The sequence below is a fragment of the Anas acuta genome, chromosome 13 (genome assembly GCF_963932015.1).
Source record: "Anas acuta chromosome 13, bAnaAcu1.1, whole genome shotgun sequence".
Lineage (NCBI taxonomy): Eukaryota > Metazoa > Chordata > Aves > Anseriformes > Anatidae > Anas > Anas acuta.
Window position 1 is genome coordinate 15,190,832 of NC_088991.1, and position 14,807 is coordinate 15,205,638.

At 62.1% G+C, this 14,807-nt stretch overlaps 2 protein-coding genes across 6 annotated transcripts; one reads left to right on the plus strand and one right to left on the minus strand.

Moving 5' to 3' along the window:
- Positions 1-133: 133 nt before the first annotated feature.
- Positions 134-8,444, plus strand: SYTL4 (synaptotagmin like 4). Of its 4 annotated transcripts, none has more exons than XM_068696993.1 (17): positions 134-263; positions 1,267-1,424; positions 1,553-1,768; positions 2,270-2,379; positions 2,567-2,681; positions 2,858-2,965; positions 3,246-3,375; positions 3,464-3,554; positions 3,688-3,791; positions 3,903-3,989; positions 4,211-4,389; positions 4,548-4,650; positions 5,697-5,858; positions 6,525-6,630; positions 7,126-7,225; positions 7,754-7,962; positions 8,167-8,444. In XM_068696993.1, exons 2-17 carry the CDS (start codon positions 1,315-1,317, stop codon positions 8,307-8,309), a joined length of 2,073 nt encoding a protein of 690 aa, XP_068553094.1. In that variant the 5' UTR covers positions 134-263; positions 1,267-1,314; the 3' UTR covers positions 8,310-8,444. The 4 variants fall into 4 exon arrangements, with proteins under 4 accessions (XP_068553094.1, XP_068553091.1, XP_068553093.1 ...); XM_068696990.1 differs by lacking the exon at positions 134-263 and adding an exon at positions 286-446 and having other exon boundaries at positions 1,262-1,424; XM_068696992.1 differs by lacking the exon at positions 134-263 and adding an exon at positions 293-446.
- A 488-nt stretch (positions 8,445-8,932) lies between these two features.
- On the minus strand, positions 8,933-14,476 carry SRPX2 (sushi repeat containing protein X-linked 2). 2 transcript variants are annotated; one of them, XM_068697000.1, is made up of 11 exons: positions 14,309-14,476; positions 13,988-14,085; positions 12,037-12,123; positions 11,749-11,940; positions 11,434-11,610; positions 10,968-11,094; positions 10,736-10,857; positions 10,447-10,626; positions 10,234-10,367; positions 10,041-10,162; positions 8,933-9,864 (listed from the first exon to the last, which is right to left on the minus strand). In XM_068697000.1, the coding sequence occupies exons 2-11, from the start codon at positions 14,055-14,057 to the stop codon at positions 9,684-9,686; spliced, it is 1,392 nt and encodes a 463-aa protein (XP_068553101.1). In that variant the 5' UTR covers positions 14,058-14,085; positions 14,309-14,476; the 3' UTR covers positions 8,933-9,683. The 2 variants fall into 2 exon arrangements, with proteins under 2 accessions (XP_068553101.1, XP_068553102.1); XM_068697001.1 differs by lacking the exon at positions 14,309-14,476 and having other exon boundaries at positions 13,988-14,292.
- Between the last annotated feature and the right edge of the window lie 331 nt (positions 14,477-14,807).

The following is a 14,807-nucleotide window of genomic DNA, read 5'->3' on the forward strand; positions in this document are numbered from 1 at the left end:
TTCCCATGCACCCCGTGCCGGGACGAGGGGATGCAGGGGGCCAGGAGCCGTGCCAGCCGCTCCTCCCCGTCCCTCACCCACCCCCGCAGAGCCCAGCCGGCGGCTTTATGGCTGCGTGTGTGTGCTCTTGGGGAGGAGCCGCCTTTCCGACGGCGCTGCGAGCAGGCACGCCTGCAAACACCGGGGCGAAGCGGGGCGGCTCTGCCCAGCCCTGCCGGAGCTTTGGGGCACGGCAGCGACCAGAGGAGCGCAGCCCCTGCACCGTGCGTCCCGGGACCGGGGCTGGGAACCGGGGACAGCCCGGGGACAGCTCGGGGACAGCTCGGGGACAGCCCGGCGAGGCGAGGGGCGGGCAGCCGGGGGCCGCCCCCCGAGGCCGGGCCGGGCGGGGCCGCGCAGGTGCCTGGGGAGGTTGGGGCCGCCCCCGCTGCCGGGACCCGCAACAGGTACCGGGGGGGGCACTGGGGGTGAGCGACGTGGGGCCGGGGGGGTCGCAGCTCCTGGAAGTGCGAGCGGGTAAGAGGGGCGGCTTTCCCGGGGGGCGGCACACCGCTGGTAGCACCCCCTGCCCCGCTTTCCCTTTTCTCCATCCCCTAAATCTCCAGCTTGGCTTTCGCTCCCCTGCTGGAAGCCCTGAGCTGGGGGGGGTCCGGGCTGCGGGGAGCAGCCCCGCCGGGCCGGCTCCGAGCCGTAGAGCCGCGGAACTCGTTCTGCCCGGCCAGCCGGGGCCGGAGGCGCTGGGCGGAGAGCTGGGAGCAGCAGGCGGCCCGGCACGGCCCGGCCCGGCACGGCCCTGCCCTGCAGACGGGCTGCAAACCGCGCCCGGGCGCTGCGCTGCGCTCTGCTGCCCGCACGGGGCTTGCTCGGCTTCGGGGTCTCCAGGAGAGGTCCCGCTGCTGCGGCTCTTCTCCCCGCATTTCCACGCTCCGGCTGCTTTGCTCGGGGAGGTGGCAAACAGCTTTTCACTCTGCTGCTCTGCTTGTGCGTGGGGTGCGGGTCACAGCCCCTGCGCTCCGTCCTTCCCTGTCCCAGGGTGCTGGGTGCAGGTGGGGATCACAGGGGGAGAGCTGGAGGCTCCAGAGCCGTGCCCTGCGTGGTCAAGCAGGAGGGTGATGTGGGCTGGGGGTGTCAGCTGGTTTGGGGACCCCACAGTGCGCCCATCGGGGCTGGGGGTGGCCTCCAGCCCAGGGATGGCAGCGAGTCCTGCCCGTGCCACGTGGGGTTGGGGTGTGACCCCGCGGTGTGGTTTGCTTTGTCCCAGCACAGACGCATCCAGCTCCTTCTGGCAAGGGCGAGTGATTTCTGGGCCAGGTGATGTCGGAGGCTGTGGACCTGTCCTTCCTGTCGGATGTCGAGAAGGATTTGATCCTGCAGGTCCTGCAGCGCGATGAGGAGCTCCGCAAAGCAGAGGAGAGGAGAATCAGGTGGGGATGCGTCTGGGCAGGCAGGGTTCACCCAGGGGGTGGCTGGAGGGGTGAGGACTGGGGCTGGCTGGGAGCTTTGTGCCGGTCTCGGGGTCCTCCTGCAGCTCTGACTCTCCTGGTTTGAGCAGGCGCCTGAAGAATGAGCTGCTGGAGATCCGGCGCAAGGGGGCCAAGCGGAGCAGCCAGCGCTACAGCGAGCGGACCTGCGCCCGCTGCCAGCAGAGCCTGGGCCGCATCAGCCCCAAGGCCAACACCTGCCGGGGCTGCAACCACTTGGTGTGCCGGGAGTGCCGATCCTATGGCCCCAACAGCTCCTGGCGCTGCAAAGTCTGCACCAAGGAGGCGTGAGTACCCAGGGACTGACTGGCACGGACCTTCCGTGTACTGCTCTGTCCCCTTCCTCTGCTCAGTCGCCCCAACTTGATGCCCCTTGGCCACCTTCTGTAGTCCAGCTCTCAGCCTGGTCTTCTCCACCACAGGGCAGCTGTCTGTTGTAGCTTCCCCAGGCTGCTCGAGGTGGGCAACCTTGGTTGGGTAATCGAGAACTGGGCCATGCCCTGCTCTTGGGTCTCCTTTGTGCCCACCCTGCTCCTTTCCCCCCTTTATGTGACTCCAGCCTGTGTTTCAGGCAGCCCACTTTTCTCTCTCTCCTTTGCTTCACCTGCCGTACAGAACCCCCCTCTCACTCTGTGTTTGGTGCAGCTGGCCCATCATTTGCCCAGGGCACAGTCTCTGCTCAGCCTCCCGCTGGGTTTGCTCCTCTTGGCTGGTCCCCAGCACCATGGGCATTTGAAGGGTGCGGTGGGATGCAGGGAACGGCCCCTCACTGCCCCTCTGCCCTGCAGGGAGCTGAAGAAGACAACAGGGGACTGGTTCTACGACCAGAGGGTCAACCGCTTCGCCAACAGGCTGGGCAGTGACATCGTGCGGCTGTCTCTGCGGCACAAGTCTGCAGGTAGGGTGAGGCGGTGCTGTGCCACCAGGTGTTGGAGCGATGCCTTCTTCCCCAGCCTGTCCCTCCAGGATGCTCCAGCTTTCCCTGGCCTGTGTCCAGATCGGGGTTGGCCAGGAAGAGCCTCTCTTCGAGGCTGTGGGCTTCTGTGCTGGGGAATGAGCCTCTCCTGAGTCCTCTCTGCTTTCAGCCAGCAAGAGGGAGACCGTGGGACAAACCCTCCTCCAGAAAGCACAGCTCGGTGATCCCAAGAACATCTCTGCACCCCGGCAGAAGAGCCCCCAGGAGCCGCGGAAGGCCCACAGGTGAGGAAGAGCTGTTCTGAGGACCCCGTGTTTGAGGAGGGGTCACTGATAGCCCATCCGGGTGCAGGGGAGACAGCTGTGGGGACGAGAGAGAAGCTGCGACCCTGCTCTGAAGGTCTCTCTCAGACCAGCTTCCTCGCCAAACGGGATGTACCTGTGGTTTCGTTTGTCTGCAGTTTGTTTCCTGATGCCTCAGACCCTCGGGATGGCAAGAGTGACACAGAGTCCATGGAAAACATGAGCCTGGATGGCTACAGACCTAGTCCTGGTGCTGCTGGGGGCAGGTAAGGGCAAGGCTGGGACTGGTTGTCCGTGGCAGTGCTGGCCTGGCAGAGAACGAGGACCTGCATCTGAAGGCTGTCTTTGTCTGTGCGCTGCCTTGGCTTGGGGAGAGAGATGCTGGCTCTTCTTGCCAGCCCAAAACCTCGCACTGTTCCAGGCTTGTTCATGCAGCTCTTCGGAGCTTGTGGCGAGAGCAGTTCCCAGCCAAAACTTGGCTTCCTGGCCGTGCTTCTTTTGGCTGAGGTGCCGGCCCGAGACAGACCTTTTCTGTGTCCTCTGCAGGAGAAACTCTCTGGAGAAAGCTGCTGCTGTCAAAGAGGGCAAACAGGTTGCTGCACCAGCAGGACCTGCGGTGGCCAGCCTGACCCTCCCTCTCCCCTCCAGAAGCGTGCTTTCTGCCTCCAATGGACGGGTGAGTGCTGCTGCTCTGCCAGGGCTCAGGCCTGGGAGCCCTGCGGTGCCCCCTCTGCCCTGCTCTGCACTGGGCTTCTCCCTCCTAGGAGGCTCCCGTGGGAAGCCGCAGCAGCGTGTTGGTGGATGAGCATGAAGCCTTATTCAAGAAGAACCCCCGGCGGGTGGTGAGACCGGCGGGTGAGAGCCGTGTGGAGCCCGGGGAGGCTTTGGTGCGGGTGCATGAGGTCTGGGCAGCTCCCTGCGGTGACGGAGCTGCAGGGCTGCGCTAATTCTGCAGCCTCCTTGTCTTATCTCCCCATCTCCCGTGCAGATTACACCAAGTCGGTGATTGACCTGCGCCCAGAAGACTTTGTGGGTGAGGGCAGCACCCTGGGAGACAGGAGCAAGTCGGTCCCTGGCCTCAACACGGAGCTGGTGAGACCCTCAGTGGTGATGGTGCTGGCTGAGGAGTGGAGCTGGCTGCACTGCTCATGTGCACGTGCCTCCCTGCTGCTCCCCACCCAGACGGTCTCTCTCTCGTTGCAGGATGAGGAGGAGGAGGACATCGATAACCTGGTGGAGATCCATCGCCAGAGGGTGGCCCGGGGCAGCATGCGCAGCGGCACCTCCTCGGTGAGTCCCGCGGCTTGGCTGTGCCCTGTAAAATGGGGGAGCTCCCAGCTGTTTCCCAGGGAGCTTGCATCTTAGTGGGGCACTCAGTGACCGTCCCCAGCCAGGAAGGGCTGGTCTTGAGCTAGGAGAGGGGCTGTGTGGCAGAGCTGTCAAGAATCCCCTTGCTGAGCACAAACAGGGGGTGGTGAGGCTGCCCAGCTCAGGCCAGCTGTGCCTTCCAGAGCACGCTGGGGAGCATGGTCAGCATCTACAGCGAGGCCGGCGACTTTGGGAACATCACGGTCACCGGGGGCATCTCCTTCTCCCTGAGCTACGAGCTGAAAACGCAGACCTTGTTCATCCACGTGAAGGAGTGTCGCCAGCTGGCCTACGGGGACGAGGCGAAGAAGCGCTCCAACCCGTGAGTGCCGGGAGGGAAAAAGTGGCAGTGAGCTGGGGAGGGACAGGCTGGTGGTGCTGCAGGGACCTGTGGCTCTGCTGGTGGTGCTCAGCAGTGTGTGGGGTGCCCACAGGAGATGGGAGCTGTAAGTGGGGGTTCTCACCTGCTGCTCCCCTCAGGTACGTGAAGACCTACCTGCTGCCTGACAAATCCCGGCAAGGGAAGCGCAAGACAACCATCAAACGCAACACCGTGAACCCCCTGTACAACGAGCTGCTGAAGGTGAGTGGGGATGGGCTGGGGGCAACCAGGTCCCCTCCTCTGGGGGCCAGGCAGGTGCTCAGCCCCTGGGGACGTGGCTTGAACAGCACCACAACAAGGGGTTCAGGGGTTCTCCTCTGCTGTGGTTCTGCTTTCCTAGCCCTGGCAAAAAGGGGAGCCCTGAGGGGGAGTGGGCTCCAAACCCTGATGTGGAGGCTTGGTGGGGGGGTGTTCTGCATCCAGACATTGTGCCCTGAAAGCTGGGGAGGGAAAAAAACAAAAACAAAAACAAAAACAAAAACAAAAACAAAAACAAAAACAAAAAAAAAAAAAAAACAAAAAAAAACAACAAACATTTCCAGGCTGGGTCACTGCTGTAATATCACTGTGGTGTCTAGTCCTTGGGTGCTGTGGAGGCACGTCTGAAGATGTGTGCGTGTCCTTCACAGCCAGCATTCCTGGCTCCTGCACCATCCCCCAGGGCAGAGGGTGCTTATCCATGGACGTGGCTTTCCCTTGGAGAAGGCTCCTTACCACCAGGGCATGGCAGCCTGGCTGTGCAAGCCGGAGGGCAGCACGGCTGCAGAGGCAGAGATAAGGCAGTTCTGGCCCCGGCAGCAGAAGCACTCAGTGCTGCCCTTTAGCTCCCGGTCCCCGCTGTGGCTGGCACAGGGCGGTGGGAAGGGCTGGCCCTTCCCTGAGCCCCGCTGAAAGGAGGCGGTGCGTCCCGGCACTCTCTGACAGGAAGGAAGTGGGAGCTGGAAAACATGGTTTGGTTTCCAGGCTCTTGTGGCTCAGCTTGCCCCAGCCCCAGGTTTGCTGAGGTCTTGTGCTCTGACCACCTGAGGCTCGGTGGACTGGCAGGGCTCCCCCTGCGGTGGGAAGGAGTGGGGTGGCTGGGTGCCATGAGCCCTGGATGCGCTCTGAGGGCTGCCCACCTGCACAGTGTCACTGCTGCCCTACACCCAGGGTCTTCCGCAGGCTTTCCCTGCTCTGTTCTGGGGGAGCTCAGCACAATCTGGGGGCTGCTTCTGCCTCACCTGTCTCTTTGCTGCCTCTCTTCCCAGTATGAGATCAACAAGTCCCTCCTGCTGGCAAGGACGCTGCAGTTTTCGGTCTGGCACCACGATCGTTTCGGCCGGAACACGTTCCTGGGGGAGGTGGAGATCCCCATGGACTCCTGGAACTTTGACAGCCACCTGGAGGAGTTTCTGCCCCTGCACGGCAAGGTACCTGCCGCAGCCCTCCCGTGTCATTCCTGCGTGTGAGGATGGCCCTGAGCAGGCAGAGGGGTGCAGGCGTCTTGGTCGAGCTCCTGAATGGCTTGTGCCAAAACAAGTTTTTGGAGAAACAAAGACCCCAGGTCAGGTAGCAGTGCTGTCATAGTGAAAAAGGCTGACCTAGGCTTAAGCCTGGCTTTTCTTTTCCTCAGTATATCCCGTGTGATGCAGTCAGGTGTCTCTCTGCCCAGTCAGGTATTTTCATTCTGTTTGCTTGTTTGCTCCAAGACTGCAGCTCTTCCTGCCTCCCTGCCCCAGTAAGGAAGGATGGGAGCCAACTTCAGGGAAACAAATAGGGGAAACTGGGCTCGGCATCCTGTTGTGGGCTGCAGAACAGTGCAGTGAGAGGATGTTGTGCAGCTGGATGACAACAGCAGATGCTTTTGCTGTTGGGACTTAATCAGGAGCCTGGATCTCTTGATGAGCTCCCGATGCAGACTCAGCCCTTTGCATCGCTGGGACTCAAGTGGCTGCTGAGCTAAAAGGGGTTTCCTAAAGGATGCGGTTAAAGCAGAATAATCCCAAAGGAGCTGCTCTCTTAGCCTGAGCTGGTGACTGCTGGAGAGGGCCTGCAGGCATTTGTGCTGTGGTAACCTGGTCATTGCCTCTCTGCAGACTGGGGCAGATGCTGCTGGCCTCCACCAGTACAAGGGGGAGCTGGTTGTCTCCATGAAGTACATCCCATCCTCCAAGCACCCTGTGGCTGGCAGTGGCAGAAAGGGTGAGTGCTAGAGCTCCACCATCTTCGTGTAACCTGGCGGTGTTCACTGCCCTCTACAACGTGCTGGGAATTCCCAGCTCCAGACACCTTGCACTCCTCTGGGAACTGCCTGTGAGCGGGCAAGCTGGGTGGATTTGTTGGGTTGTGCAACTTGAGGTGTCTGAAATGCCTGTGAGCTGCTGGCTGCTGTGGGTCACAGCAGACCTGGCTGCCCTCAGGCTGCCTGAGCAGCTCCAGTGCTTTCCTGACACTGGACCACTGTCACCAGTGCTGGTCCCTGGTCCAGGCTGGACTTTCGGGCCCCACATGGAGCTATTTGTCTCAGCAGTCAGGGCCAGCAAGGGAGGAGGCAGGAGGAGTTACCACCCTGGGATCTGTACCTGCCTCTGAGCTGAAAGTCCTTCTGCAGAACCTTTTGTGGGAGGGAAGCAGTGGTGAAAGTTGGTTAAATCTTGCTCTGCTTTTTTTTTTTTTTGTTTGTTTTTGTTTTTCCAGGCAAAACAGGAGAAGGTGGTGAGCTCCAGGTCTGGATCAAAGAAGCCAAGAACCTCACAGCTGCCAAATCTGGGGGGACATCAGACAGCTTTGTGAAGGGGTGAGTGTGGGTACTGGATGAAATCGGTGAAATAATGGGTGAAATACTGGAAATAATGGGTGAAAGCACTGCCCTCCCTGGCTGCCTCCCATGACACTTCCTGGACCTGGTGCTGAGATCCAGGGGAGGGAAGTGTCTCTTCATTAACTGCCCTGCGCTAGCTGTGCTTGTACCCTGAAAGTCGCTGTCTGCCCGTCTCTTGCTAGGGATGAGTTTTCAGTAGCGAACACATTCCTGGGTTTGGGCCAGCTGAGAAGAGCTGCTCAGGGTCTGTGAGGCCCATGCCCGTTTGTCATGGCTGGAGGCAGCGCAGAGGGGTCCCCTGAGCTGGGAAAGTGCTTGTGCTCTTCCTGCAGGCTTGGCCCTTTTCCCAGCCTAGCAGGGCCATCTGCCAGGACTGGCTCCTCCAAAAGCTGCCATCAAATTACCTTCCCCGAGGTCACCAAGCAGCCAGGCAGCTGTGACTTGGGCTACCTGTGGAGGTAGTTGCGTGTGTGTTGCTAACTCCAATGGGGCTGCTTCCCCCAGCTACCTCCTGCCACACAAAAACAAGGCCTCCAAGAGGAAGACGCCTGTGGTAAAGAAGACCCTGAACCCTCATTACAACCACACCTTCGTCTACAATGGCATCAACCCCGAGGACCTGCAGCACATCTGCCTGGAGCTGACTGTCTGGGACCGGGAGCCTCTGTCCAGCAACGATTTCCTTGGAGGCGTCCGCCTGGGTGTGGGCAATGGTGAGGAGCCCTGGGGCTGTCGGGAGGAGCTGCAATCTGCAGAGGGGTGTGGGGGTGAGAAAGACTGCTGTGGTGGTGTGAGAGGCCCTACAGAGCCTGTCACAGATTTAGGACCAGCACTTTTGCTGGGGGCTGCCTCTGCTGCAGGGAAGCCACTCCTGCGCGGAGGCTGTCTGTAACCTCTGCCCATCTCCTTTTTCCAAGGCATGAGCAAAGGGCAGGCTGTGGACTGGATGGACTCCACGGGTGAGGAGCTAAACCTGTGGCAGAAGATGTGCCAGTACCCGGGCTCCTGGGCGGAGGGCACGCTCCAGCTCCGTTCCACCATGGCCAAGCTGAGGCCGTAGGCAGCAGCACAGGCAGCAGGCCTCACCCTGGGGCTGGCACGGCTGCTCTGGAGCTGCAGCACAGCCAAACTTAATTATTTTTCGCCTGTATTTTAATAAACATGACCTTCTCTAAACAGGCTTGGGCAGAAAATCGTCTTGGCCTAGCTTCTCTTTAAAGGTTTTTGCATTTGTCGTAAGCTTTGGACCAAATTTCAGGCTGAACTGGAGTCCTGGTGGGCCCTCCCTTCTTTCCCCCAGGCACGCTGCTTTGAAACCACTTTGAGTGGTTGGGTTTCTTTATTCTTTTTTCTTCTTTTCCTCCTCCCACCCTCTGTGTTTCACAATCTGCTCCCTCTTTGTCTCCTCCACCCTCTTCCTAAAGGAAGTTGCTGGCACTGGGGCTCTGTGGTAGCGAGCAGCCCAGCTCGAGCCCCAGCAGTGGGGCTGGAAGGGAGCAGCAGTGGGGCCATGCTGGACAAGATGTGCAGGGTCAGAAGCTGTGTGTGGGGCTGTGCTTGGGGAAGGGTTGTGGGGATGTGGGGCAGCACAGCACAGCTTATTGGGGGCAGCTGCCCAGTCCCTGTGTCAAGGATGAGTTTTCCCGTGCCTCTTTGGAATACTCTTTCTACCAGCGCTGATATTTTTTTATACAAATTTATTAATTTCAAGTTTAATATTCTACTGCCAAAATAGTTCCCAGGAAGGGTGCCACAGTGCTGGGTGGAAGGGGAAGCAAGTGGTAGGGTGCAGATCACGAGCCTCGGGGGTACTCTGTGCACTGGATGTCTCTTACTGTCTGCTGAGCGTGGGGCCATGTGCTACTAATAAAGGCTTTCTGATGGTTCTGGCAGGAGCCTGGCATCAGTGCCTGGCCAGCAGGACTGAACCCAGGCAGGGAGGGAGAAGGTTTAAGTTGTGTATGAGGTGAGGACGGCCACGATGAGGGTGAAGCTGCTGCAATAGAGGCATTTGTAACATCGCCCTGCCTGCTCTTCCCTCCCCTCCCTCCTCTGCTCTGGCAGCTTTCCTAGGATTTGGGGCACTCACATGTCCACAGTCTGTCCTCCCGCTGGGTTCCCTTTTCCCTCCTGCCCTGGAGTTTGAACAGAGGCACTTCAGCATCTCCTGGTGTGGTCCTGGCTGGGGCTGAGGCATCCTGTCCCACAGCCAGCGGGGGCTCCTGGCTGCTGCACAGTGGGCACGCTGTTAGCACGTGGCCCCTGTCCCATTGTGTCCCTGCTCACCTCTCAGTGCCAGAGCAGCCTGAGAGTGGCTCCCTTCCCTCTGGAAGTCCTTGGCATCCCGGTCCTCCTCTACAGTGGGCGACTAGAAAAGCAGAAAGGAAGGTGTCCGTCCTCTGAGGGGGGTGGCAGGGGTCTCCCTGGCGCTGCCTCAATCGCAGGGGTCCCCGCTCCGTGCCCGCTGGGCTGCCTCCTGCTCGCTCAGCAGGTAGGTGTCGATGAAGTCGAAGATCTCATCCGGGCTGATGGGCAAGATGTAGCGCTCACGATCGGTGCCCGCTTTGTCCAGCAGCACCATGTTGAAGTGGTAGCGGGTCAAGTGCAGGAACTGCCTGGGGGTGCAGAGGGGAGCTGGTGGTTAGGACCGGGGCCCCTGCTTTGGGGCTGAGCCTTCCTACCCCACCCAGCCGCGGTCAGGCCCTCCTGAGGGTGGTTGCTTCTACCTCCTGAGGGCCACGTGCCAGAAGGGCCACGTACCCTGCAGCCAGCCTGCCCCATCCCGTGGTACCTGAGCTCCTCCATGATGCCAACAGACAGCTGGTGCTCCCGGATGCGCCCCACTTCGTGTGGGGGCTGCCCCACCAGCTCAATGATGGTGACGTGCCGCAGTTCCAGCCCACACGTGGCTTGCTGCAGAGGAGAAGGGGAGGTGGTGAGAGGGTGCTGGCGGGGCACAAGAAGGGGGCGGTGCGAGGCCTCACCTGCAGCATGGAGATCTGCATCTTGTAGTAGCGGTTAGCGGAGTCGGGGGCTGAGATGACAAGGAGCCGGCGTTTCTCGTAGAACTGATCCAGCAGGCTGGCTGCCGAGTTCACAGCTGTGTTGATCTGCATGGCTGGGGCACGAAGCGAGCGCATGAGCACAAGGAGAAATGCCATTCTGCACCCTCTCTTCCCCTGCCCCTCGCCACTTACGTGCACAAAGGGGCTGGGAGCCTGTCCATTGCTGGGTGGACTGGCAGACCCTCAGGGAGGTGCCCTGGCGCTCGTAGCCCCCGTCACAGAGGTACTCGCATGTGGCACCATAGTTGTTGCCGTCAGAAGTGCAGGAGAGGTAGCCGTGCTGCGGAGGCTTCAGCACAGGGCAGCGTCTCACTGTGAAGGAGGAGGCCAGGTGAAATCAGGCAGCCGAGCAGGCTAGGGGTGTAGGACACGGCCCCGGGCAGGGAGGAGGGAGCCTGCAGCCCGAGGGAGCCCTCTTCACCTTGGACACGGATCCTGAACTTGCAGCTGGCCCGGTTGTACGCCTGGTCGTGGGTGGTGTAGCGGATCACGTGCTCTCCTTCAGGGAACTCTGAGCCAGGTTCTGGGCCCCGCAGCATCACCCTGCAGCCAGCAGATGGGTTTCTTGGTCAGGGCCCCAGGAGGGACATTCAGCTGTCACCAGTGCAGCCCCCAGCCTTGGCTGGAGATGCCAGCAGCGCTTCTGTGCTCACCTCTTGATGACACCGTCAGCAGAGTCCTTCACACGTGGTGGGTCCCAGTACACCGTGGCAGTCAGCTTGCCTGGCTCTGCTATCCGTTCACGGGAGTCCGGGCAGCGGATCTTGGGAGGTTCGACATCTGCCCACAGGAAGGAGGAATAAGCTTGGAGAACCTGGGGATGTCAGGGCTGTGCTACCAGAGCAGGGTACTGGGTGCCCAGCAACCCCACAACTGCTGAGCACAGCCTGGCACCCGCAGCAAGCAAAGCCTGGTGTAACGCTAGCACTGAGTGCCCAAGCTTGGCCCCAGCCCTGGAGCGATGTGCCCTGCACCAGCCTGAGCTCTGAGGCTAACAGCACCTGGGTCAGGCACTGGGGGTGATGCCTGCAGGCACAGAGGGGATGGAGGGCAGCCCTGCCCATGGGGGTGTGTGCCCCAGCAGTATCGGGCTGGGAGGGCGGCAGGGTGAGAATTTACCTACACAGACTGGCTCGCTGCCGCTCCAGCGCCCGTCCTCCATGCACATGCGGCTCCGGTCGCCCTCCAGCTGGTAGCCGGGCAGGCAGGTGTAGTCGCAGCGAGAATCCATCTGCACTCCGGCCGAGCACACGTAGGAGCCCCGCAGCACCGCCGGCAGCACGTGGCATCGGATCTCTGGGCCAGACGGAACAAAGAGGGGAGGGAAGCGGCTGGGCTGGCCGTGCCAGCGGGCAAAGCGCCCGGGGCTGGCTGCCGCAGGGCTGGTGATGCCTTGGGGGAGGCCGGCGAGCCGGATCAGCGCAGCATACTCACGTCGGCAGTAAGCCATCCCGGACCAGCGGCGGCTGGGCAGGCACTGCACGGTGCTGCGTCCCACCAGCCGGTAGCCACGGGCGCAGCTCAGCTCGCAGCGTGTCCCCAGGCTGCTGCGGTAGGAGCCCCCCTGGGGCGAGTAGCAGGTCGCCTCTCCGCGGTAGATGTTCAGCGTGGCGCACCACTGGGGCACTGGGGGGGGGTAAAGGGAGGTAAGGGAGGCACTCAGCTGTGCTGTGCCTCGGTTTCTCCATGGGGAGCTGAGGAACAGGCCTGGCGTGCTGTTACCTCGGCGGTAGTCCAGGGCAGGCTCAGGGGGGGCTTCTTCCACGTACACTTCATTGGTGTGGCTCTCAGTGGTGTAGTAACCGGACCCTGGCGAGGAGGAGAGAGATGAGGGGGCCGTGCAGCCCAGGTGATGCTGCCTCCCCGTGCAGCAGCACAATCCAGTCCCAAACTGTCCCGCGAGTCCCCAGAGGGAAACCTCACCTCCAGTTTGACTTTGCCCTGTTGTCCCAGTGCCCTGCTGGGTCTGGCACTGCTGGGAAGGGTTAAGCAGGGCAAACAATGAGCCCCGTTCCCGGGGACGTGGTGCACGCTGGCACCAGCCCGCAGACTAAACAGCCACAAGGGCAGACGCGGTTACTGCAGGAAACGGGTGCTGGCCTAAAACAGGCTGGCAGAGACCCCCGGCCTTTCACTGCCAGGAAGCCGTCCTCTAACCGATCCTATTGAACTCTCCCTGCCGCTGTGCCATGGGTACGACCAGCTCTGGTCCAGGGGGAAGGAAGAAAACCTCTCTCCTGCCCGTCCCAGCAGAGCAAGGGAGGCTCTGCCTCTCCTCATCTCGCTGGAGACGGCTGGTCAGAGATGCAGCCCTTGCGTTACAGGGCAGGACGGAGCTGCTGGAGGGACGGTGCTGGAGGAGCTTGGCCGGAGCTGCTGGACCCACGCCACCCCTGCTGGCCCCATGGGCAGGGGGAGGACAGCCCGGTGAGGGCCTCGCACCAGTGGGGACCCTCTGGCCTGCACAACCCCGATGTCCCCACGGCAAAGCGAGCGGTGGGGGCAGGCAGGGAGGTGCGGGGGGCTGGGGAGGAAGCCCTGCACGTAGAGAGAGCTGGCGCCCTTCCCTGCGGCCCCTCGGCACGCCGGCCGGCTGCGGCATTCCCCAGCACTGAGCTCACGTTTCCGCCGCTTTTCCGCTGGCCCCCGCCAGCGCTGCCCCCTCCTCGCCCCCCCAGTGCTGCAGGGAGCCCATCCCACCGCACCCCCTGCTTCGGTCCCGCTGCTGGGGCTGGGAGGGCTCGGCCCCTGGCTGTGCTGTGCTGTGGGCACTACCCAGCCTGGCAGCACCCATCTCCCCTTCCCCCCTCCTGCTTTTGGCAAAGGGGGGGGGATGAAAGCTGAGGCCAACCCAACCCGCAGCCCCTCCGTCACGTGGAGGAAACTTTTATTGCAAACCTCTCCTACGAGAGCCTTACTACAGAGCGACTCCCCCCTCTGCTTCCCACAAACTTGTGAAGTCACCCACTCGTTTCCACAAAGCCTTTTATCCTGCTGCCCTTCCCACGCTGTCTGGCGCCAAAGAAATACGGCTGCCTCTGGGGAGCCCAGCACCAGGGCTGGCACCGGCGGGGCCAGCAGCGGGGCCAGCAGCGGGGCTCCTGCCCAGCAAGCAGGGCTGTGCAGCTCTGCCCCATGGCCCTGGGGGCTGCCCCTTCCTAGCAGATGTACCCTATCATTGCAGATGCTCACCTGGGACCATCCCAGCCCAGCAGGAGCATCCCCTGGCAGCACCACGAGGGGAAGGGGAAAGGGACTGGGAAGGGGAAGGGAGGACGAGAGCCCCGGCCCAGCTGCCCAGCCGCGGGTGGGCTCGGGGCTGAGCGCTCCATCCAGGCGGACATCTGCTCGCCGATGGCTCCAGCGGGAGCAGGGAGTCAATGGAAAAGTTTAGCTCTCACAAGCCGGGCTGTGATGGAGAGGCTGGTTATTTGCTCATCTCTGGATGCTTCCCAGCCCCGTGGCGGTGTCAGCTCTCCTCTCCTCTCCCCCCCCCCAGGCCCAGAGGAGAAAGCCCTGATGCTCTCCCTGGCAGCACTGCACCAGGACCCCTCTCCTTCCACCCCCCAGCCTCTCACCTCCACCCTCACCCGCCCCAACGCTCGCTGTCCCCCTGCAGACCCCCGCATGGGGACCCGTGCAGGTGCCAGCCCGCGATCCCCGCGGCACCCACCTTCGTGCCACGTGGATGACACCAGCCTGGTGAGGAACACCAGCAGGACGGGGGCTGCCTCCTGCGCCATGCAGCGGGCCGGGGCCAGGCCAGGCCTCCTGCAAAGACGGGAACAGGCTGGGATCGGCACGCGGCTCCCTCCGTCGCCCCGTCCCTACACCGCCGGCTCACGCTCCCGCTTGGCTGCTCTGCCTCTGCTGAGCAAACCCACTTTTCCCCCTCCGCTGCCTATCCCAAACATTCAAAAGGCGTGAGTCAGGCCCCAAAACGACGAGATCGTCAAAAGTAATAAATCCCAGGGCTGCCTGTTTTTCCGTGCACCTTCTGCTTCTCCAAGGCTTCGAAAGCTTTGCAGATGTTTCCCTGCGAGCAGCAGAGCCAGGAGCCGCTTTCCGAGAGGGAGCGAGCGGAGGAGCTTCCCACCAGCCTGGCCAGACTCCTGCAACGGGAGCTCCGGCGACGGCAGAATGAGGACAAAACCACAGGAATCAGGACCCTTTTTATTTTTTTTATTTTTTTTTTTTTCCACCGGGGAAGGGCTGGCTCGTGCGGGACGAGCCGAGGCTGTGACGAGAGGAGGGAACCTTGCCACGAAGCCCAGCCTTTGAACCCAGGCCCGGGGGCGAGCGCTTCCAGCTGGGCTCTGGCTCCCAGCTGCAGCCCGGCCCCCGGCAGCGAACGGAGCCGGGCAGGGGGCTGCGACCCCCGGGGCACCCGCGCCCCGACGGGGTGGGCAGGTAGGCGCTAATTAGGTGGCCAAGGCTAATTAGCGCGCTAATTACTAACACAGCCGGGCTGAGCAAGCAGGGCTGCTGCTCCA

What these genes read in the sequence shown, in the direction of transcription:
- SYTL4 (XM_068696993.1), top strand. Translation starts at nt 1,315, where the DNA reads ATGTCGGAGGCTGTGGACCTGTCCTTCCTGTCGGATGTCGAGAAGGAT. An exon ending in CCTGGTGCTGCTGGGGGCAG is followed by an intron (nt 2,966 to 3,245) that starts GTAAGGGCAAGG and finishes TGTCCTCTGCAG; the next exon opens with GAGAAACTCTCTGGAGAAAG. An exon ending in CTGGCCTCAACACGGAGCTG is followed by an intron (nt 3,792 to 3,902) that starts GTGAGACCCTCA and finishes CTCTCGTTGCAG; the next exon opens with GATGAGGAGGAGGAGGACAT.
- SRPX2 (XM_068697000.1), bottom strand. Translation starts at nt 14,057, where the DNA reads ATGGCGCAGGAGGCAGCCCCCGTCCTGCTGGTGTTCCTCACCAGGCTG. An exon ending in GTCATCCACGTGGCACGAAG is followed by an intron (nt 12,124 to 13,987) that starts GTGGGTGCCGCG and finishes CCTCCTCGCCAG; the next exon opens with GGTCCGGTTACTACACCACT. An exon ending in GTTCAGGATCCGTGTCCAAG is followed by an intron (nt 10,627 to 10,735) that starts GTGAAGAGGGCT and finishes CCTCCTTCACAG; the next exon opens with TGAGACGCTGCCCTGTGCTG.